At 39.3% G+C, this 24,369-nt stretch overlaps 1 protein-coding gene and 1 non-coding gene across 2 annotated transcripts in view; both read right to left on the bottom strand.

The window, feature by feature from the left end:
* CHM (CHM Rab escort protein) overlaps window positions 1–24,369 on the bottom strand; it is a 179,623-nt gene that overhangs the window by 146,035 nt on the left and 9,219 nt on the right. The window contains 1 exon segment of the mRNA XM_020964591.2: window positions 6,972–7,038. Coding sequence (XP_020820250.2) covers window positions 6,972–7,038 — 67 coding nt within the window.
* On the bottom strand, window positions 12,537–12,645 carry LOC144455085 (U6 spliceosomal RNA). The gene has a single exon (XR_013483748.1). It is a non-coding gene; the product is annotated as a U6 spliceosomal RNA (small nuclear RNA).

The raw sequence follows: 24,369 nt of genomic DNA, 5'->3' as shown, positions 1-24,369 counted from the left end.
CTTATCAAATTTTTGGGATGCAAGAGTTTTGGGGTGTTATTTTCTTTCCCAGTGGGGGTGATGGTGGTAGTAGAGGACAAGAGGAGACAGAGTAGTCCTTCTCCCCCAAAAAGGGGTTCACTGAAGCATCTTTAAAAAATGGAGAGAAAAGGGGCAGCTAGGTGGCGCAGTGGATAGAGCACCAGCTCTCGATGCAGGAGGACTTGAGTTCAAATGTGGCCTCGACACATAACATTACTAACTGTGTGATCCTGGGCAAGTCACTTAACCCCACTGCCTAGCTCCCCCCCTCCAAAAAAAAAAGAAAGAAAGAAAAATGGAGAGAAAAAAGAACATAAGGAAAGCCGGAGAAGCACAAAGTTAACAGCTTTGAAAGTTCAGGCTGATAATATTATATATGGAAAAAGAAAAGTGAGTTGTACATAAAAGAGCCCCACAACAATCCTCTTTTTCTGTTTTACTATGTGTATGCAAATGTTCATTCTCTTGGATGCTGTTCAAGCTCAGAATAAAAATAATTTTTAATAAATCTGCAGGTAACAAAAGCTGACAGTCATGACCCAAAAAGATCTGGAAAAGCTAGAGTGCTAGGCCAATGTCAGGGAAATGAAATCGAATGGGGCTAATGGTTAAGTCTTACACTTAAGATCAAAAATTTTAAAAATTCATATATGCAAGCTGGGGAAAAAAAGGCTAGATGATAGTTCATCTAAAAGATAACAGGGAACTTGCCATGTGTAATGCTATATTACAAGAAATCCTAAATCTATGGCAATGGTTCAAAAGGCTATCTGTGGAAGAGCCAGACAAGCAAGCAAGCAGAGTAACCAGTATTCAACAAAGCACCAACTAGAGAAGGCTCCCCTAACGAACAACAGTAGCTGGGTTATATAAATGCAATAAAATATTAACAAGCCATAAGAAACAATGAAAAAAGGAATCTAAGGAATCCTGAGAAACATGAGGAGGCTTCCCTCTCCTGCTACAGAACCACTCAATGAGCAAGCCATCATTAAAGGCCTGCTCTATGCTAAGCATTAGGGCTACCAAGGCAAAAAGAGGAAATACAGGCCGCATCCTGAAGAAGATTACATTTTATATGGGGAGACAATATGTACAGAGAAAAGTAAACAGTAAAAATAAACATTATAAATATAAGATGATGGGGGAGGGAAGACAAGTATCTGGGGATCTGAAAAGGCCTTGGGTAGGAGAAGGCACTTAAAACATAATTTGACAGAAACTAGAGATCTGAAGAAGCAAAAGCAAAGAAAAAGTGAATTCCAGGCACAGGGAACAGCTTAGACAAAGGCTCAGAGACCGAAGATGGAGTGTTAAATTTTAGGAAGAGCAATTAGGCCAGTTTGGCTGCTAGACCATAGGGTATATGCAAGGAAAATAATATAGAATAAGGTCTGAAAGATAAGCTGGTTTCAGGTTGTGAAGGCCTTTAAATGACAAAGGAGTTTGTATCTGATCAGAAAGGCAATAGGGAGCCACTGCAATTTACTGAGCAGAAGAGTGACATGATCAGATCTGTTCTTTAGGAAAATCTCTTGGGAAGTAGTGTAGAAGATGGATTAGGAAAGGCTAGGTGAGACAAGAAAACTAACCATGAGGCGAATAAAAGGTCCAGGAAAGACGTGATGAAGGCCTGAGCCAGGGCAATGGCTATGTGAAGGGAGAAAAGAGGAGGGATACAAGAAGATTTATGGATGTAGAATCAACAATACTTGGCAAGTACCTGATTGGAAAAGTGAGGTGAGAAAGAGTGAGGAGCAGATGTTGATTCCAAGGTTGAGAACCCAGGTGACTGAAACAATGGTGGTGACCCTGACAGAAAAAGAGCAGTTAAGAAGCGGGACAACTAACATCCTCCCAGTTCTATATGTATATGCCCTTTTTTCCAGCTTCCTGCAAATGTGATCAGATTCAGCTTTAAGAATGAACCCTGCAGGAGCAATAGCTAAGGCCCTTCCACTCCTCCTCTCTTTCCATGGGGATAAACTTACCACTGACACTTCTGAGCTAGGAGTGATCCCTGTTTCCAATTAAGCAGAAATGTCAACCAGATGGAGTTAAGACAGACTTCCACCTTGGTCCAAAGTCTCTCTGGGGAGACAGAGGCAAATGATCGCTCTCCACATCCAGGCAGTCGGGACATCCCACATTCTGTGGCCAATAGGAAAGCCCCTGCCTCTCCCTTCTAGAAGTGGGGGAATGTGGTTTCGTTCTGAGTCAGCCATTGTCCGGCTCGTTCATCTTGGAGCCCCGGGTTCCAGTAGGATGCAACTGATCGAGGGAGGGGGTAATCAGGATGGTGAAAAATCTTCAGATCATGCCCTGTGAGGACTGAATAAGGAATGTTTATACTGCAGAACAGAAAGAAGACTTAGGATATGACAGCTTTGGTCAAGTAACTGACAGGCTTTTACTTGGAACAATGGACTAACAAGTCTAACTCCTAAGAGTTAGACTCCTCTGCCTAACTCCAAAGAGACCACTTTAGACTTGATGTGTGGACCAACTTCCAACCAATGAGAGCTACACAAAAGTGGAATGCGCTGCCTTGAGATGTAGCGCATTCCCTCTCGCTAGATGTCTTCAAGCTAAGGCTCAGTGTCCACATTGTAGAAATCCAAGTAGATGACCACTTAAGTCCCTTCCAACCATCCCAGATTCTGGGATGCTATCAACAGTGTGATGATAGCCCAAAAAAGTCTACAGAATCTTAAGCTGCCCCAAGACGGGAAGAGTCCAAAAATTCAGAGATAACGGTCCTCGTATACTACATTCTGGTCAGACCAAATCTGAAATATTTCATTCGGTTCTAAATGCCACATTTTAGGAATGACATAAATCGATCAAAGAAGGTACAGAGGAGGGCAAACAAGATGGTAAAGACCCTTGAGATTGTGTCATATGAAGATAAACTGAAGAAACTAGGGCTGTTTATAAGCTGAAGAGAATATCTGGGGTTGGAGAGAGCATGGGTAGTGGCTGACAGCAGTCTTATTAGAAGGTCTACTGGAGAAAAGAGGAATTAGATTTCTTCTGCTTGATCCCAGAAGGCAGAACCTAGGAGCAATTCAATTCAAGCAACATTTACTGTGCCTACTAAATGCAAGGCAACGTGCGAGCCACTGAGGATACTAAGACTAAAAGACAAAAGGAACTGATATTCTACTGGGGACTCCTAACTGTATGCAAAGCAGTATGTTACAAGGGACATCAGGGAGGAAGAATCAAAAGGAATCATAAGGGTCGTGGCACTGGAAAGAAAACTTGAAGGAAGACAAAGATTCTGAGAGGCAGAGATGTACAAGGAGCGCATCACAAGCAGAAGAGACAATACCCCACGTGAAGGCATAGGGGCCAGGGGCATATGGAGATTTCAGTTCAGGAAAATCCTAATTTGGCAGGTCCATAAATTGTAAGAAATAAGACTGGAAAGATTGCTAGAGAAACATTAGAGAGCACCTTAAACATCAGGCTAAGGAGTGCATGATTTAACCAGCAGACAATGGAAAATCACTGAAGATCCTTGAATCAAGTCAGGCCCCTGCATAGGAGGAAGTAGATTTTGGTAGGCATGGCAGAGGATGGACTGGACAGGAGAAAAATAACCTATGGAAACCAATTGGGAGACTATTACAACAGGTGAAAGAGAATTCCTGAACTATGGTGGTGGTCCTTTGAGCAGAAAGAAGACAACAGACAAAAGACACAAGAAATGCTGTAGAGACAGAATTAATATTTGGCCACCAATTAGAGATGAAGGGGGGGGACGATCCATAAACATATATACTGGACTAACCAAAAAATAACCTAAAGATATACCCTACTGCTTGGAGCTCTGTTCAGAAAGGAGACATTTGAGGACTGGGGAAAGCCTAACAATTAAAATAGCTGCATCGTATACTACAGCAATAACCCAAGTGAACCCAGAAATCCTGGCGAGATATCTGGGAAGGTCTATGCTCTAAAGACCCATGCCCCCAGAGAGGGCAGCAGATCTGAAGTCTTCACACAAAAAGAAAAAGGATGCTTCAGTTTAGTTTCAAAGACCTGCCATATTTCTCCTAGACTTCTAAAGGTTTCTGGGTTTTGTATGCACTTTGGAGAAAGGTTTTTCCTCCTCCAAGTTTAGTCTGTTGAACTCAAGTGATGAGAACAACTTTCACTTTGTATTTTTATGAGGCTTCTTGCAAAAGCATGCGGACCCTGACCAATGGAGGCTATTGTTGGCTGATAAAGGGCTAGAATTCTAAAAATAATTAATTATGGGGTCAACCTAATCAATTACATATACAACTGTTCCTGACATAAGTCCTCTAGTCCAACACAGAAGCTTCCTCACCTCAAGTATTTCTTGGCTTTCAGTTAACCAGAAAATCCCAATTATTAATTTAAAGGGTTAATACATGTTAAATATGTTAAAAATAAATTTGGAAAAGGTAAAACGTAAGCCAGTAATAGATCAGCAAGGTGATGCAGTGGATAGCGAACTGGACTTAGAGTCAAGCAGACTCATCTTCCTGAGTTCAAATCCAGCCTCAGACATTTACTAGCTGTGGGACCCTGGGCAACTCATTCACCCTGTTTGCCTCAGTTTCCTCATCTGTAAAATGAGCTGGAGAAGGAAATGGCAAACCACTCCAGGATCTCTGCCAAGAAAACCCCAAATGGGGTCACGAAGAGTTGGATATGACTGAAAAAATGACAAAACACAATAGATCACTTGCTTCTGTACATTGCAAAAAGTACAAGGGGTGGCCTGGCTGTACCCAGCCTGTTTCTTTTTGTTCTCCCTTTCCCCATGGGAGCCCTACCCTAATAGGAGAAGGAAAGGGTGAGCCTGTACTCTTCAAATGCTCTAACGTAGGAGAACAAGGACAGACAGATATTCCACCAAGGCGGAAAGACTTTGAGCCTGGGCCAGGCCAGAAACTGCCTTCGGAGGACCGTCTAGCATGTTAGAAAGGTACATCCTCAGAACACTAAGCACCAAGGATGAACTGTGAAGCCACAGTGCATGAAGTCCAATATGTGAATGCCTAGAGAGCAGCAATTGGCGGAAATCAGCTATCTTGGGAAACTGAGTGGAAAGAATGCTAGATTTAGCATCAGGAAACCTCTCAGAAGCGCATGTGACCAGAGGTGAAACTCTTAAACCATGAGCCTCAGTTTCCTCATCTGTAAAATGGGGATAATAATAATATCTGTAGTACCAATCCCACAGAGATGTCCACAAGAAAGCACTAAGGGCATACATATATAGGAGATATACACAGTTTGGCTGGGGGTGGGGGGTGGGGGAATCAATTCCCTTGAGGAATAATTTACTTGCTAAAAAAATCAATTCCTGTGCATAAATAAAATTGTTAAGTATTAATCGATCAATAAACATGTATCAAGCATCTACTACGTACCAGGCACCGTGCTAAGCACTAAGGATACAAAAAGAAGCAAAAGACAGTCCCTGACCTCAAGAAGTTTACAATCTAATGGGGCAGAAAACATGCAAACAATTATAACCAATGCAAGCTATATACAGCATAAATAGGAAATAATTAACAGAGGGAAGGCATTAGAATTAAGAGGGGTTCCTGTAGAAGATGAGATTTTAGTTGGAATATAAAGGAAGCCAGGGAAGTCAGCAGGCAGAATTGAGGAGAGAGAATGTTCCAGGTAGCAGGAGCAGCTAGAGAAAATACCCAGAGCCAAGAGATGGAGTGTCTTATTTGTGGAACAGGCAAGAGGCTGGTGTCACTGTGGGTAGAAGAGTACATGTTGGGGAGTAAGGTATAAGGAGACTGGAAGTGTAGTAGGCGCCTAGGTCATAAAGGGCTTTGAATGCCAAAAAGAGTATCTGGTATTGGATCCTAGAGGCAGTTGGGAGCCAGTGGAGTTTACTGAGTGAGGTGGTGACATGACTGTACCTGTGCTTAAGGAAAACCACTTTAGCAGCTGAATGGAGGATGAATTGGAGCAGAGAGAAACTTGAGGCAGGCCAACCCATCAGCAGCCTATTGCAATAATCCAGGTGTGAGGTGCTGAAGGCCTGTACCAGAGTAGCGCTAGTAATAGAGGAGAGAAAGGGACTATGGAGAGATACTGCAAAAGTGAAATCGAGGAGGCCTTGGCAACAGCTTGGATATTGGGGGGGGGGAGTGAGAAACAGTGAGGAATCCAGGAGGATGGTGCTGCCCTCTATAGTAATAGGGAAGGTGGGGGGAGGGGGGGCAGAGTTTAGGGCAAAAGATAAGGAGTTCTGTTTTGGACATGCTTAGTTTAAGATGTCTACTGGATATCCAATTTGAGATCTCTAATAGGCAGTTGGAGATTTGGGATTACAGGTCAACAGAGAGGTTGGGGAAGGAAAGGCAGATTTTCGAATCATCAGGATAGAGATGGTAATTAAATCCATGGGAGCTGATGAGATCATCAAACGAAATATCTGGATTTGGGGATCTGAAAGTCAGCAAAGACTTAGGTTCAAATCCTGTTTCTATCACTTATTAACCATGTGACCAAAGACAAGTCAGAATCTCACTAAGCCTTAATGTCCTCATCTATAAGATGGGAACAGTATTATCTATTTCACGAGACTGAGCCTCAAATGAGAAAACATTATGTAAAGTGCTTAGTAAGCTTCAAAATGCTGCATAAATGCTAGTTATTATTTGACAGAAAGTTGCAATATTTTGAGATATAGATGTATATATCTATAGCAACATCTATACACAGATGTTGACATATACATATACATATATATATATATATATATATATCTTATATACGTAGATGGCCTTATACATATGTGTGTGTGTATGTAAATATATCACAGTTTTAATGGACACCATCCATTACAATCCTTCCACTATAAAACTGAAGAAGTATCAATTCTTATTTTTCAGGCACATAAGCACTTGACAAGTATAAAGGGCTGCAGCAGCTGATAGACTTACGAATCAACATGGAGAACGCTCTGGCCACTCCTTGAGCAAGCAGCTGCAACAATGGACTCCGGCAAACCTACAAAAATACACACCAATATCATTCAGAAGGTAAAGGCCACAGAATGTTTATATCAGCACTGTGTACAGCAGCCAGTTTAACAAAAAAAAAAGTTTTACCTTTTTATCACAATATAGTATTATATTATTAGACTTTAGGAGTAACTTATGATCTTGAAAAAAGTTCATTATGTGGGTCAAGTATTAAGGAAAAAAAATGAATGACCATTGATTCACTTTTAGCTGTGAGTCAACTCAACTTAACAAATGCCATCAATTCACCTCTTCTTTATCAATGGCTTGGTCCAAAGCCCAACTGTTGCAAACATTTACTAAGAGTCTATGCGTCAGGCACTGGAGGAATATAAATTCAACAGTGACAAGAGTCTGCTCTCAGGGAACTTGCATTCAAATAGGAGCACACATGGTCACAGAGAAGCAAAACCAGGATTATGTGCGAAATAAATATGAGATACACAGGTAGGGCAGTACCTGAGCTAAGCCTTGAAAGGAACTAAGGCCATCAGGAGGTAGAATTCAGGAGGAAAAGTATTCTAGACACAGGGACAGAGCCTGTGCAAAGGTGTGGAGGGGAGAGCTAGAGAGGTATAGACATAGACCAGAAAGGAGGCAAGCTGGAAAGAATCCAGGGGATATAGAATGATAACTAAAAGGAAATAGGGGCAAACTACCAGAGGAGACAATAGAGGATGGAATGAGGGCACAGAAAGAGGGCGATGGCCGTGGTAAGAACAATGACCACCTCTTCTTCCAAGACTGAAACAAAGAGAGAGAACAGAAAATGCTATCAAAGAGATATGAAGCCTGGAAGTAGGGAAAAGATGGTGCTCCTGATGGGATTAATTGAGAAATCAATTCGATCCTCATTGAAGTGATATTAGAAAAAGAGATTGTTGTCTAAAGAAAACATCACACTACTGGTGTACCTCACCTAGCAGTACTGATTCCCACATTAGGTGAAGCAATATTCCAGGAGGCAATTAGTATCAAAGGGACAACGTTATAAAGGGAAGGGGTGATTTAAGGAGAAGAACGTCTGAGGTCACCTTGGGGCCAGGAGCTTGATGGGTTTAGGCTGTAATGTGTGAAGTGTCATCGGTGCACTTTGTGGGACAGTTGGACTAACAAAAACCTATCATGGCCCTAGAGTCTGCAATCTTACCACCTGAAGATTCCAGTAGGTCACCTATCTCGGAACTATGCAGAAGGGTCTCAGGGTTTCTGTGGAACTTCTCCATTAAGTGAGATAACATATACAAAGCATTTTGAAAATCTAAAATGCTATCTAAAGGTCCACTATTGTCACGGCATCTGCCACTTGGCTGGAGACAGCTAATCTTTTCATTCCAACCAACAGGTTGAAAGCACAGGACCACTTGCTCATGCTACCGGCTTTATTTTAGTGTAATCCAATGCCAGGATGCTCAGCTCTTTATCTCAAGAAAATAATACAGGCTCATCTTTTTGGCACAGGACTGTGCTCCATAGGAGCCATTTAACGGAGCATCACATATCATACTATATACTAAGTAACTAATTCTTTTTATATGCACACTGAGGTAATTGACATATTGGCATTCCATTGAAAAACCACATTAGCCATCAGCTCCAGCTTCCCTCACTGAGGAAGTATAGTTTTGGTAAATTCTTTGGGGGTATACCAAGGGCCTTAAATACACAGAATATAAACCATTAAAAAGCAGCACTTGGAAATAAGCCATCATAAAATTCTAAATGTAAGTCAACCTTAATTTTGGATATAATTCAGGAAAAACTAAGCCAAAACTTGGAAGGAGAGGGCAGTAAGGGAAAACAGAAGGAAAGATTTAAGATATTATAAACATTCAGCTCAATCTGTTAAATTTAAGTTACAGCACCCCGAATTCCAGAATATCTGCAACTATGTTACACCTACAAGAATAACTTTATATTATTGAATTCAACCACTGTGATAACTTAATGTAGCTAAAGTTAGGAATTGAGGAAAAAAAGCCAAGAAAATTCAAGGAGAATGCACAATTATTCAAGTGTGTACTGGCTTTCCAACCTCTACTTAACCACCCAACACTGTCAGTGGCCAGCTGACCAACATTACCAGGGGCAGTTAGCACCACAGGGAAGTTGTGAATGCAAACACAATATGGCAAAGATCAGCAAAGGGAACTTGGGGGAGCTACCACTTCCCAGGGTCAAGCAGGAAACAGTTCAGAAGACAGTCAATGATCTGTTTTGTATCTCAAACAACTGGGCAAAGTTATTCAGGACATTACCTGTGTAGTATCTCCAGTCATGGGTATGAGGAACTAGATGCTCTTCAGAAAGGCCACATTAGAAAGTATCATAAGGGGGCAGCTAGGTGGCTCAGAGGATAGAGCTCCAACCTTGGAGTCAGGAGGACCTGAGTTCAAATCTGGCCTCAGACATTTGATACTTAACTAGCTATGTGACCCTGGACAAGTCACTTAACCCCAATTGCCTCACCAAAAAAAAAAAAGTATCATAAGACAGCTTTGCATATTAAGAGAACTTATCAGACCTTCTTCAATACTTCAAGGACCTGTGCTTTCATCAGTGTGGGACCCCTTCTGCCAATACAGAGCACCCTCTCTCTACAACTTTGTAGATAATTTTCCAGACTTGCTGCAGCTGAAAAAACGTGGTCAACCTGACGATGAGCCTGTCTAAATTGAGCCAGGTTGGCCCTCTGACAAATGACAGCTATAGCCTGTCATTAAGTTGTGAATGCAAACACAAGCAGTAATATGGCAATAATCAGAAAACTATAATTGGGGCCTATACTCAAAGCCCACTCCATCTCACTGAGCCCATACTCAAAGCTTTTCCAGGGTGGCAGGACCTGCCAGAGCTTGTGCTCTCCTGGTCTAGCCTGGGGGAAACCATAGGGACCTCCATGCTGCCTAGACACACACGTGTGCAGGCATGTACACATATACCTAGATACACCTATTTTTCCCATCCCTTGTAACTAACATTTAAATTGAGATTTAAATTTTTCAAAGAGCTTTGCAGAGATTATCTCACTTGAGCTTCAAAACAACCCTTTAAGGCAGTTTCTAAAGCTACCACAATCCCCACTATGGAGTTAAGGAAAGCAGGTCTCAGGGAGGCTAAGTGGACATTGGTGGAGAGAACTCCCCATGAGGACATTTGTTCTACTAACAAATGCAGATCAGCAACTGCTGAGCAACTCAGAGTCTTCAAGAGTGCCCAGAGCACTAGGTAGGAACTTGGTGTCAAACATACAAAGTTAGAGCCCAGTCTGGGACAGGGCTGGGTCTTCCAGACTCTGTGGCCAGATTGCCTATGCCATGGTGCCTCTCATTCACAGCCTGGCCCCAACCTAATTTTCCAGCCTCAGTGCTCATCACGTCCCTTCCCCACGCTCTGCAATCCAGCCTAACTGCTCTTCTCTCTGTTCCTCACACATGACCCTCCATCTACTATCTCTACACCTTTGCAACTAGCTGACTCCCTTGACTGGAATGACTCCCTCCTTTCCTCTGCCTCACAGGCTCTCTCTTCCCTTAAGACGCAGCTCAAGCACCATCTTCTGCAAGAAGTCTTTCCTGATGCCACTACCCTCCAGTGCCTAACTTCCCAAACTACACTGTAGTTAATTGCTTTGCATATATTTGTATTCATTAACTTTATGCTGTTTCTTTTTTATGTACTTGTCTCCATGAGGTCCTCAGCTCCTTATGAGACTTGTTTCATTCTCTGTACTTGTATCCCCAGGTGCTTAATAAATATTTGCTGATTGATATCTGTTCAAGATAGAAATAACGATGGATGAGCTCTATAGAATGTCCATCTAACAGCACATCATAGTCTGAATAAGAAGCCTTCTTCATCCACTTGGTTAGGCCAGTGTTAACAGTTATACTTATCTCCTGAGAGTGATAATGGATCTAATTTCGGAGGCTCTGCACATTCTGAGGCCTGGTACATGCTACAGAATGTCATTCCCAAATGAGAGAATGTGGAGGACCAGCCATCTATAGGAAATCTCTCACTGACTTGCACCAATTTCCTGTGTACCAACAGCCAACACCTTCGTCAAGCCGTCATGCCCCAATTTTATGCCTTGTTAGATTCATTACAAAGGGTTGCCAAACAAGGTTCTCTCTACTGTTGTATCTACAAAGCCTCTTGTATAATTTTGACGTATGCAAGGTTACATGTTGTTGGAGAGCCTTTAAAGTGGTGTCTTGTTCTATCAAACCAAATTATTTTTAATAGTCTCTGAAATTTTTTTTAAAGTACAGAAGTATATAGCAAAAAATAAAATTATAGGCACCACTCAAATTTGAAAGAAACCAGATTCAAGAAAAAAAGCACAGCCCACATTCTAACCAATACAGTGGCATTCTTTTCTACTTGGCACAAAGAAGTGTCACTTTTGGTAGAGAAGCAAGCAAACTGTTATTTCTAGGCCTGCTTCTTTCTCTGGCCCTTCCTGAAGCCAAGTCTTTGTAGACTAAGTAAAGCAGTGAGAAAAGTATTGCAACATTTTGATTAATAAATGCTTGTTATCATACTGAATATATCGGCTTTCAATGAAATTTATATAAAATTCGCCATTTATTAAGCACTTCTGTGCTAGGTACTACGTAAGCTGGCCCTTTAGGAGTTTACATTCCACTAGAGGCAGCCAGTGGTGCAGTGGCTAATAGGCTGGGCCTGGAGTTACCAAGACCAGAGTTCAAATCCAGCCTTGAACACTTTACTAGCCAGAAGACCCTGCCTGCCTCAGTTTCTTCAACTGTAAAATGAAGATCATCGTATCACCTTCCTTACAGGGTGCTGTAAGGATCAAAAGAGATAATACTTAGCACCATGCCTGGCACAGAATAGGCAATTAATAAACGTTTGTTCCCTTTACCCTTCTTCCTACTAGAAGATACAAACATTTAAAAGGTAAGTAAATATGAAATAATTCAAGTAGTTTAATAGAGTACTAACTGAGAACAGGACCAGGAAAGGTATTACTGAGAAGGTGGCACCTGAAGCTTCAAGGAAACAAAGCATTGCAAGAGGCGGAGAAGTGTAAAAGAAACACATTCCAGGCATAGGGAACAGCCCAGGTAAAGGCAACAAGGTGGGAGAGAAAAGGCCTAGTTCAGGAACTAGCAAAGAGCATTTGACTGGAAAGCCAGTGAAGTGATTTTAAGCAAGGGAATGACAATCTGTGCTTGAGGAATACCACACTGGCAGTTGCATGGCAGAGGGACTGAAGAGGGGACAGACTAGAGGCAGGGACATCAACAGTCCAGGCAAAAGGTGATGAAGGTGGGAACTAGCATGGTGACCCAGGGGAGAGACAGGGACCCTGAGGAAGTAGAATCTACAAGACAACACGTGGCAAAGCTGAGTAACTAGGAGGATGTTGGTGGTCACAACAAAAACAGGCAAGCTTGGAAGAAAGGATGGGCGAGGCGGCAGGGTAAGGGAGCCATTTTGGACATGTTGAGCTTGAAAAATATAGACACCTTCACTAATTTGCTTGTCATCCTTCTTGCTCAGGGGGCCATGCAAGTCTTCTATGTAGCATTCCAATAAACCATAAATCACCTTCATTTGTATTTTCCCTTGACATTTTCATCTAGATACCAGTTTGTAAAACTGATACACTACTCCAGGGTTAAGATAGCAGGTATCTATTATCCTCATGTTAAGTGGTAGTCAAATTTTTTTAAAAGATTAATAATACACCTAGTCAAGTCACATGATCAACAATCCTTTTGTTTTCTTTCGGAAAATCATATTTTTGGCCCGCAGTTTCAGGCTTTAGTCATATTATAAAATTGGCTGCAGAAAAAACATGATCCTTCAACTTCCAAGTTAGTATCATATAGCCCAAGGAATAAATTTGGACATCTCATTTGAAATCAGACATTTCAAAGATCCATTTTAAACACCATCGAAACAATACTCGATTCATTTTGAAGTAAGAATGTTTTTGTAACACCTGGCACATTTACCAAAAAAAAAAAATACTCCAACTTTCCTGCTGACACAGCAGGACCGGTTTTACATCTAAAAAGCTATTTACTACTTAGAAATTGTATTTCTTAAAGGTTCATCTCATCTAGTTAAATACTTGGTAGTCTGGCATCAAGGGCTGCCTACGACTAAGATATACATGCTTTTGTATGGGCCTCATTGAGAATGACTTAAATCTACAGGCGCTCCCCCTTAAGACAATCTACAAATCTCATCTCCAGCTTACAAATAAAGAAACTGGTTTATTTTTAAATAATTCAAGAAGATCCTCTGCCTCAAAGAATGTAATTTCTGGCACAGAGATTCATCCAAATAAAATTACAGACACTAAGTGGAAACTTTCTCAAAAATGCACCTTCTTAAAGAATCTACAAAATAGGCGGAAAGAGACAATCACCTGAACCAGAAAAAACCAAAGCTCACTTGTCTTGGTTTTGCTTCAACTGTTACCTCTCAAATCTCAAGAATTTTCTATCAAAAATCACCCGGAAATCTTTTTCTATACGTATGCTACCAAAGTTCAAACAAGTGACGCTATTAAAGGCAATCACAGGACGACTGAAGATGCAAATTGCAGAGCTTACTTGTTCTTTACCTATGGCTTTGGGGGAAAAAAACTCGCTGTGGATGGATCACTTCTTTAACCATAAGTAAATATTAGTTCTCAATGATAGCTTGTGATGAGGGTAAATGAGGCTGTAGCAACACTGCACCCTTTTCAGTTGACGTTTTGTTACAAACTTGGCACGAGAAAACCTAGAAAAATATTTCAGAAGCTCATGGGATGTTATATGATCATATAGCCAACTTGCCCAGGCTAGGTTTCCCCACCAATGTTCTAAATACATATCTGTGTATGCAAAATGGAGACGCTTTAGTGGGAAATTAAGGTTAACAGGCAAAAAAAAAAAGACAGAAAATTTATGAATTTAACAGTTTTAGGCATCTTTCAAATATTCTATAGGAATAAAACTATTAGTTTATTCATTTTTCAAGATGCCCTTTCAATCTAAATCCTTAATGTTCAACTTCAAAACTCACATCTATAATATTTGGGTTAGTTTTCCATGATATATTTTTTAAAACTGTATTAGTATTTGAAATTGATTTTTCCTAACACTATACTTACATAAGATAAACATAAAATAAAGTACTTACACCACTCCCAGCATATCGAACAATAAATAATAGATTCCCCTGACAGGACTTTGATGACCTGGCAAAGCCCGAGTGCTTTCAGCCAAAATCATATGAAACCATAAATCACTCTTTATTTTATAGAACATTTCAAAATGGATTCCTGCTTTCTACCTTGAAAGTCATTTCATGTGTTATTTATAACCAGTGAAGACCAGAATGGAAAGAAAATTGCATAGAACTAGAAAATTTACTGTGACTGCTTTTATAAAGGATAACTTCTTTTTAGGAAAAAAAATTAAAATTACTGACAAGGAAAAAACTCGCAAATACAACAAGCTTTTAGAGAGCCACATCTTTTCTTTTCTAGCTTAGTCTCAAATACAGACCTTGTGCACTATCATAAACAACTGCAAACAGCATTAAGGCTACGAGATACGAGACTGCCCGCTGAGTGGAGGAGATGCCAAAAGAGAGCTGCCGAGTGAACTCCTCCTATTGCAAGCCCTGGAATGAATGACCCCCATCATTTCAAATGCTGGATTGCAGCCCAAATGCCTGTTTTTTCATTGCTTCCTATCATCAATTACATATTAACATTCTGTTGCCTGGATTTGCTGCTTGGCAATATTTTAAAAGTGAAAAAATAGGACACGGAACAATAGTGGTTCAGGAAACTACTAAATCTTATGCGTAAATATGGTTTAAACATATGAATCTACAGTTTCAATCACTCTGATCCCGAATGCGGTCGATTTTGGAGGGTGTAACCATTTCAATATCGTGGCTTACTTTTTTAAGGGCCATTATACTATTTGGAAGCACTTTAGGGTCCTCTCTGATTCCTGGTACATTAAAAACATGTTCCATTCACTTAGTGACTCACTAAACTTTCATTTTTAAAAAACACTCCCGGAGCTTTTCTAATACCAGTTCTATAGACATGAAGAATTCTATCTGATGACATTTCCAGTGCTGGACCACAAGTCGGGGGGCCTAGATTAGGGACCCTATAATAAGTCACTTGCCCCATTCTGGGCCTTGGCGTGCTCACGGGTAAAAATGAGGGAGTCAGACTGCATCATCTCCCAAGTGCCCTGTAGCTCTCCAAGGCTGTTCAGCTCACATGTGTGATCCCTCCGGGCTTTCCTGTCCAATGATTCCAGCAACCTTGTCTTGGGACTTCAAATATCCTCTCCTGTTACCCTCAACAACCAGTAAAATGTCCCAGAAATCCAAGATTCCAAGAACTAGTAACTGAATGAACCAAACCAGTAAACATTATAAGAAAAATAGACGTCACAAAAGATTTACAGCCATACACTATGAGAACCACTGACTGAAGAAGCACGGCAATTACACATTAAAAAGTACACAGGCTTACTTCTGATATGTGCCCCTCTAGCTAGGCAGGGAATATGGGAGTGGGAGGGGTATTTGTCAGACAGGTGGGCAAAGTTGTAGAAATAACTGGCATCCACGTTTCTGTCAGAAAAGTCTCAAAACTGCCTGTTGTACATGCTAATAAAAGTCAAACAATTGTGTAAATTTAGAAAAAAATCCTTTTTTCTGATCCTATGTTTCAATGGCTGGTTTGGGAAATAGAGTCTAGTACCTTATGAGTATGATATTGAAGCCCACAGTTTAATGATTTAAGGCAAGTAGGTGGCGCAATAGATATAGCACCGGGCTTGGAATCAGAAGACCTGAGTTCAAATTCAGCCTCAGATATTTACCTACTGTGGGACTCCTGGCAAGTCACTAACCTCTGAATGCCTCAATTTCTTCAACTGTAATTTGGGGATAATAATAACACCCACCTCCCAAGGTTGTTGTGGGGATCAAATGAGATATTTGTAAAGCACTATATAAGAGCAAGTTATTATTATTATTATTTTAAAGGGTTTCATGGAATAGTGGAAAGACCATTGGAGAGTGAAGCTGACACAAAAAAGAGGGGAAAAAAAGCACATCAATAGAATGTTAAAAACTACACAGAACTGACAGTAGAAAGAAGTTCAAGAAACAAAGACAAGACGGGCAGTGTTGGTGCTATCATGTTAAATTCAATCTATACTCTAAAAAAAACAAGGTATTTAGAAGATAAATTCATGGCTTCATATACAATCCTCTTTCTGTTCTTTGTATATAGAAATGTTCATGTTTGTTGATGTTTAATGTCCTAATTAAAAAAAAAAACTTCAAGTAGAAAGAGTACTAGATCAAGTCAAGAGATTTGGTTCCACTCTCAGCTCTGCCATTAACTAGCTACATGACCCTGGGCAAGTCACCTACTTCCTCTAGGTCTCATTCATATAGAAATTTGTACTAAAATAAAAAAAGAATGAATGAATGAATAATCCATAATTACATAAAGTAAAATGTTCAGCCAAATTTAAGTAGGCTCACACCTTACTCTACAGTTGTTGTCCCAAAATTATTAAAATGTAAGGTTAGAAGAGAATTACTATATATTATATAGATATACTATATATATATATATATATATATACACACACACACACACACACACACAACACATATATACACCCACACACACACACACATATATATATACACATATGAGGTACAATGCAGACCTCAAAGACTATAAAATTAGAAATCGGGTCTTAAAACTAGGGGAGTGAATCCCAGGCTACTAACGTGAACCTTCTTCTTGGACAAGTGATTTAACAAACTTAAAAAACCAAAAGTCAAATACAGTACTGAATTTCACAGGGCTAAAGGGAAAGAGAAGCTATCAAATAAAATAATTCCTTGGAAAATACATTTTTAGTAATCTATATCTGACCTCTAGGTTATAAAAAACTACACTAACTCAAACTCTTCTAATGAAAGTTTAATTCAGTAATGCCAATATTTGCTAAAGACCTTTACCATTCCAGGAAATGAAACTGGCAGTCAGGCTACAGTTAATTCTGCTTAATTTTCTTAAAAATAACGTTTATGTTCTATCAGTATGAATGACTGAAATGATCTTTTCACAGCAAATGGTATCCCAGCTCAGGCCTCCTCCCACCTAAAACACTAACAATATTTAACCTGTGATTGGGAAAGCCAGTTTCTGTGGTAAGGCTCTGCCTTACTTATGAGCCACACAAGAAACACCACCCTTGCTGTATTACCCGGGAAGTCATGAAGTTAAAAAAAAAAGTTCCTGAATGAGATGGAGCACCGATCTCCAAAATGTAATAAAACCACACAAAATAAAGAACTAAGTGATTCTCAAAGATACAAAATGCACCACAGGAACTAAACTAATATCAGTAAAACTCTAGCTGATATGGAAATCATACATTAAGAACATACAAATTGAGTTTCAAATACATTCTACTGAAATTTATGAGTATACGTTATGCATAAATCAATATTTCAAACTAAGTAATCCAAATTTAGTCTCATTCCAAGCTTAAAGGAGAAAGCCCCCTATGAGCCTCTTTCCCTTTTTGGCTAAGCCAAATAAAGAAAATCCAAATTTCAGTCTGGTCCAAACTGTTCCTCCAGTGCCTCTGTGTGTGATTTTAAAACAAAGCAAAGTAAACAATAAGGTAACATGAAAGGCCAGTGGAAAATTATAATCTCCTATTTGGGCAAAAACCTGCCCAGGCTAACAAGATTTTGCACTTCGCATATTAAAAAGTTAGATATTACCTTCAAGTACCTCAGAGACAACTTTATGGATAAAATTAACACTGCGGGCACATATAATGGGATTCCTAATAAATGACTGCTGGAGCAGAATTTCCAGAAGGATGAGCCTTGTCCCAAGAAATCAAGACAAAGGGCTCAAGAGAGCCATTTATTCGTTCTTTAATTTTTTTTTAAGCAACAATGCCGTGCCTTTAATTATTTCGAGTGTGCTTTTTAATTTTTAAAAAGAATAAATCACACTAGAAATAATTAAACAAAAGCACAGCATCATTGCTCTTATTTCCCAATTCCTTTTAAAAGAAAAATCTATATATTATTATAGTCTTTGAAATCAGCCTATCAGCCTATCTGTTGAGACTAGTCAGAATTGAATGCAGCTTACTCGGGTAAGCCACGTTCCCTATTACCTTATGACAACAGTTAAGTCTCTTAAGCTTACTCAACCCAGGGCCACATTGAGAGGCAGAGCTTCCTGGAACACGGAGAAAGCAGTCTTTCTGTATCCTTGGCCATGGTTGACACCCCAGCTACAGTAGAGCATTCAATTCCAGGTAAGGGAAGGCATGGACAAACTGGACCCCATCCAGAGGAGGACAAACAGGATGGAAGGGACCTCAAGTTCATTCCATATGAATACTGACTGAAGGAGCTGCGGAGGTTTAGCCTGAAGAAGATATGGAAGTACTGGCTTTCAAGTACTCACACTCTCATGTAGACAGTGGAGACTCATGCCATTTGGCCTCAGAAGGCAAAGCTAGGAGCTGTGGGTGGATCGGCCAAAGCAGGGAGAGAGACCTGACTGGTAACACCGACATTTGAGAGATGAGGACACTGAGGTTTGAGGAGGTGGTTGCTTGCTCAAGTTTGCAAGGATAATCAGTGAGACTCAAGAAATGAACCCACATACCGTGACTCAGTCCAGCAGTGGGGAAAAAAGCTCCACTGGGCTTGACACCAGGAAAAACTTCCTAACAATAAGGGCTACTCAAAGAAGAAATGGGCTGGGGGTTGGGAGGGTGGCTGAGTTCCCCCTTGGAAGTCCTTAAGGAAAAGCTAGATGACCACTTGTAGGCCATGCGGCACTCAAGATTCTTTTCACGGTATGACTTAAACTAGAGGGCCACTGAGAGCCTTTCCACCTCTGAAATTCTGGGATTCCAAATCAAAAAAGAAAGGAAAGCAAGGCATATAATGGGATCATGACACTGAGTTTAAAATTCACTTCTGATCTTGAACCACCACCACTATCATTTATTAAGAGCCTACTGAATGCAGAACACTATGCTAGGCAGAAGGGAAATACCAAGGAGAAATAAGACCACTCAAGTCAAGTCAACAAGCACTTCCTATGTACCGGGTTAGCAATCAGGTAAGGGAATAATCAAAACAGACAATATTTATATAGTGCTTTAAGGTTTGCAAAACACTTCGTGAGGCAGGTGCTACTACTATCCTCATTCTACAGATGAAGAAACTGATGCAGGATAGGACTCAGCTCAGGCATGGGGAACCTGTGGCCTCCTAGATCCTTGGGTGTGGCCTCTTGACTGAGTCCAAGTTTCACAGAACAAATTCCATGAAGTTTGGATTCAGTCAAAGGGCTGTACTTCAGGACCTAGAGGGCCACATGTGGCCTTGAGGCCGCAGGTGCCCCACCCCCGCCCTTGACCAGCAGTTCTCTAAACTTCTTTGGTTTCAGAACCCCTTTACACTTTTTAAATTACCGAGAACCCTCCCAAAGGGTTTTTATGCATGTGGGTTACATCTCTTGATATTTACCATATGAAAAATCAACATCTTATGGTTATTATGGTTTCACTGATTACTTGAAAGAGTCTCAAAGGTCCCCAGACTGGACTTGGAGAACCACTGCCCTAGAAAATTGTCATTAGCCACAAATGGACAAATCAGTAAAAAAAAAGTACACCAAGGCTCAGGGGAGGTCTCTGTTATTTTGTCACAACTTACCTTCTGGTAAAGGGCCTATTATAAGTATTTCTACCACAGGGCCACAACCAAACAGTCTATTTATCTTTCCAACAATGTACTTTCTATACACTATACCTGAATGGACAGTTATTAATCTTGCAGTCAAAGAATGAGGACACACCAAACAAAATTTCGTTTGAAAAGTTTCCTTTCCACTCCTAATTTCTCTGTCCAATAATCACTACCACCCACACATGTGTAATACTTTAAGGTTTCCCAAGCATTTTCCTCACAACCACGCTGTTAAGTAGACAAGCCAAGTATTATTATACTCATTGAACAGATAAGGAAATTAAGTCTCTTGCCCATGGTCACACAGAGATCATTCCCCCCTCAAACCCAAGTCTCCAAGCATAGGGCTCCAGGACATCATACTATCTCTCAACTCCTCTAACTGTGGGGCCTCCTGCACCTTTAAGGAGGCCACCAGAGGGCACAGGTGTGAGCAGACTAATGATGGGATAATATTTTTTTAAAAAATTAAGGAGAGAGAAAGAGGGATACATTGGGAGAAGGGGGAGGGGAGAGGAAGACCAGGGGAAATTATCTCACATAAAAGAGGCACAAAACAGCTTTTACTACAGTAGAGAGGAAGATGGGGATGGAGCAGGGATGGAGCGGGGGTGGGCGGGCAGGGCTGGAACCTTACTCTTATTGGAATTTGCTCAAAGAGGGAATAACATACACACTCAGCTGGGTATGGAAATCTAGCTCATTCTACAGGTAAGTGGAGGGGAGGGGGATAAGGGAAGGCAGGGGAATGCTAGAAGGGAGTGCTGATTGGTAGAGGTACTGGTCAGAAGTAAAATATTTTTGAGGAAGGACAGGGTGAAAGGAGAGAGAGAAGGATAAACAGGAGAAAAAGTAGGATGGCAGAAAATACGCAGTAATCATAACTGTGAATGTGAATAAGATGAAGAAATGGAAGTGGATAGCACAGTGGATTAAAAACCAAAATCCAACAATACGTTGTTTACAAAAAACACTTGAAGAAGATAGACACAAACACAAAGGTAAGGGGCTGAAGCAGAACCTATTATGCTTCTGCTGAAGTTAAAAAAAAAAAAGCAGGAGTAGCAACCATAACACACAAAGCAAAAACAAAAATAGACCTAATTAAAAGAGATAAGGAAGGAAACTACATCTTGCTAAAAGGTACCATAAACAATGAAGTAATATCAATACTGAAAATATATTCACCAAATGGTATAGCATCCAAATTTTTAAAGGAAAAGTTAAATGAGTTAAAGGAGGAAATAGACAGTAAAACTACATCAGTGGGAGACCTCGATTTTCCCTTCTCAGAACTAGATGAATGTGAAAAAAAAAACGCAAGAAAGAAGTTAGAGAGATGAATGGAATTTTAGAAAAGTTAGATATGATAGACCTCTGAAGAAAATAAAATGGAAATAGAAAAGAATGCACCTTTTTCTCAGCAGTACATGGCACCTACACAAAAACTGACCATGTATTGGGGCATAAAAACCTCACATTCAAATGCAGAAAGGCAGAAATATTAAATACATCCTTTTCAGATCACAATGCAATAAAAATTACAAATAAAGGCCCATACATTAAAAATTAACTGAAAACTAAACAATCTAATCCTAAAGAATGAGTAGGTCAAAGAAAAAAATCATTGCAACAATCAATAATCTCATGAAAGACAACGACAATGATGAGACAACATATCAAAATTTATGGGATGCAGTCAAAGCAATACCTGGGGAAAATTTATTATCTTTAAATGCTTACATCAATAAAATAGAGAAAGAGCAGATCAATTAATTGGGCATGCAACTAAAAAAAACAAAAACCTAGAAAAAGAACAAATTATAAATTTCCAACTAAACACCAAATGGGAAATCCTGAAAATCAAAGGAGAGCTTAATAAAATTGAAAGTAAGAAAACCATTAAACAAATAAAATTAGGAGCTTTGTTTTATTAAAAAAAAAGCAGTAAAATAGATAGACCATTGTTTAATTTGATTTTAAAAAAGAAAGAAGAAAACCAAATTACCAGTATCAAAAATGAAAAAGGTGAAAGCATCGCCAATGAAGAGGAAATTAAAGCAATTATTAGGAGCTATTTTGCTCAACTATATGCCAATCTGAAAATCTAAGTGAAATGAATGAATATTTATAAAAATATAAACTTCCCAGATTAACAGAAAAGAAAATAGAATAAATAATCGTTAGAAAAAGAAATTGAACAAGCCATCAATGAGCTCCCTAAGAAAAAATCCACAGGACCAGATGGATTCACAACTGAATTCTACCAAACATTTAAAAAACAATTAATTCCAATACTATTTAAACCATCCAGAAAAACAGGCAAAGAAGGAGTCCTACCAAATTCCTTTTACAACGCAGATAGTGTTGATACAAGCAAAAAAACAGAGAAGAAAACTATAGACTAATTTCCTTGATGAATATCGATGCAAAGATTTTTTAAAAATACTGGCAAGGAGACTACAGCAATATATGACAAAGATCATACACTATAACCAGGTGGGATTTATACCAGGAATGCAGGGCTGGTTCAATATCAGGAAAACTATCAGCCTAATTGACCATATCGATAACAAAAACAACAAAAATCAGATGATTATCTCGATAGATGCAGAAATAGCTTTTGACAAAATACAACACTCATTCCTATTGAAAACACTAGAAAGCATAGGAATAAATGGAGCTTTGTGTAAAATGATAAGTAGTATTTATATAAAACCATCAGCAAGCAATGATGATGAGCTAGATGCCTTCCCAATAAGATCAGGGATGAAGCAAGGATGCCCATTATCACCACTATTATTCAATATTGCAGCAGAAATACTAGCTATAGCAATAAGAGAAGAAAAATAAATTGAAGGAGTTAGAACGGGCAATGGGGAAACAAAACTATCACTCATTGCAGATAATAGAATGGTATACTTAGAGAATCAACTAAAAAACTAGTTGAAATAATTAACAACTTTAGCAAAGTTGCAGGATATGAAATAAACCCGCATAAATCATCAGCATTTCTATAAATTACCAACAAAGTCCAACAGTAAGAGATAGAAGGAGAAATTCCATTTAAAATAACTGTAGACAATATAAAATACTTAGGAGTCTATCTGCCAAAACAAACTCAGGAATTATATGAACACAATTACAAAACACTTTTCACAAAAATAAAGTCAGAACTGAACAACTGGAAAAATATTAATTGCTCATGAGTAAACCAAGCCAGTATGATAAAAATGACGATTTTACCTAAATTAACTTACTGATTCAGTACCATACCAATCAAACTGCTCAAAAATATTCATAGAGCTAGAAAATATAATAATAAAATTTATCTGGAAGAACAAAAGGTCAAGTATATCAAGGGAATTCATGAAAAAAAAAATGTGAAGGAAGGTCACCTAGCCTGACCAGATCTCAAACAATTACAAAGCAGTAATCATCAGAACAATCTGGTACTAGCTAAGAAATAGAGTGGTAGATTAGTAGAATAGATCGGGTACACAATGGTCACAGTAATCTAATGTTTAATAAACACAAATATCCCAGATTTTTGGACAAGAACTCACTATTTGACAAAAACCATGGGTAAACTGGAGAGCAGTTTAGCAGAAACTAGGTACAGACCAACAGCTCACACCATATACCAATATAAGGTAAAAATAGGTACGCAATTTAGACATAGAGGGTGATACCATAAACAAATTAGGGGAGCATGGAATAGTTTACCTGTTAGATCTGTGCATATGGGAAGAACTCGTGACCAAACAAGAGATGGAGAACATTACAGGATATAAAATGGATAATTTTGATTACATTAAATTAAAAATGTTTTGTACAAACAAAACCAACACATCAAGATTAAAAGAAAAACAGAAAATTGAGGGAAAAGTTTTACAGCGAGTTTCTCACATAAAGGCCTCATTTCTCAAATATATAGAGAACTGAGTCAAATTTATAAGAATAAGTCATTCTCCAATTGATAAATGGTCAAAAGATATGAACAGGCCATTTTCAGATGAAGAAATCAAAACTATCTATAGTCATATGGAAAAATGTTCTAAATCACTTTTTATTAGAGAAATGCAAAAAAAAAAACCAACTCTGAGGTACCACCTCACATCTATCAGATTGGTTAATATGCAATAAGACAGAAAAGGCAAATGACAAATGTTGGAGGGGATGTGGGAAAATTGGAACATTAATGCATTGTTGGTAGAGTTGTGAACTGATCCAACCATTCTGGAGAACAATGTGGAACCATGCCCAAAGGGCTATCAAACTGTGCATATTTTTTGACCCAGCAATACCACTACTAGAAGATTAGAAGATTAGAAAAGATTAGAAAAAAAGGAAAGGAAAGGAAAAGGACCTATATGTATAAAAACATTTCCAGCAGCTCTTTTTGTGGTGGTAAAGAATTGTAAATTGAGGGGATGCTCATCAATTGGGGAATGGTTGAACAACTTGTGGTACATGATTGTGATGGAGTATTATT

This window comes from Phascolarctos cinereus, unplaced genomic scaffold (genome assembly GCF_003287225.1).
Source record: "Phascolarctos cinereus isolate Bilbo 61053 unplaced genomic scaffold, phaCin_HiC Scaffold_8;HRSCAF=390, whole genome shotgun sequence".
In the NCBI taxonomy this organism is placed as follows: domain Eukaryota; kingdom Metazoa; phylum Chordata; class Mammalia; order Diprotodontia; family Phascolarctidae; genus Phascolarctos; species Phascolarctos cinereus.
The sequence above is the reverse complement of the archived record's forward strand: the minus strand, read 5'-3'. Positions and strand labels throughout refer to the sequence as shown.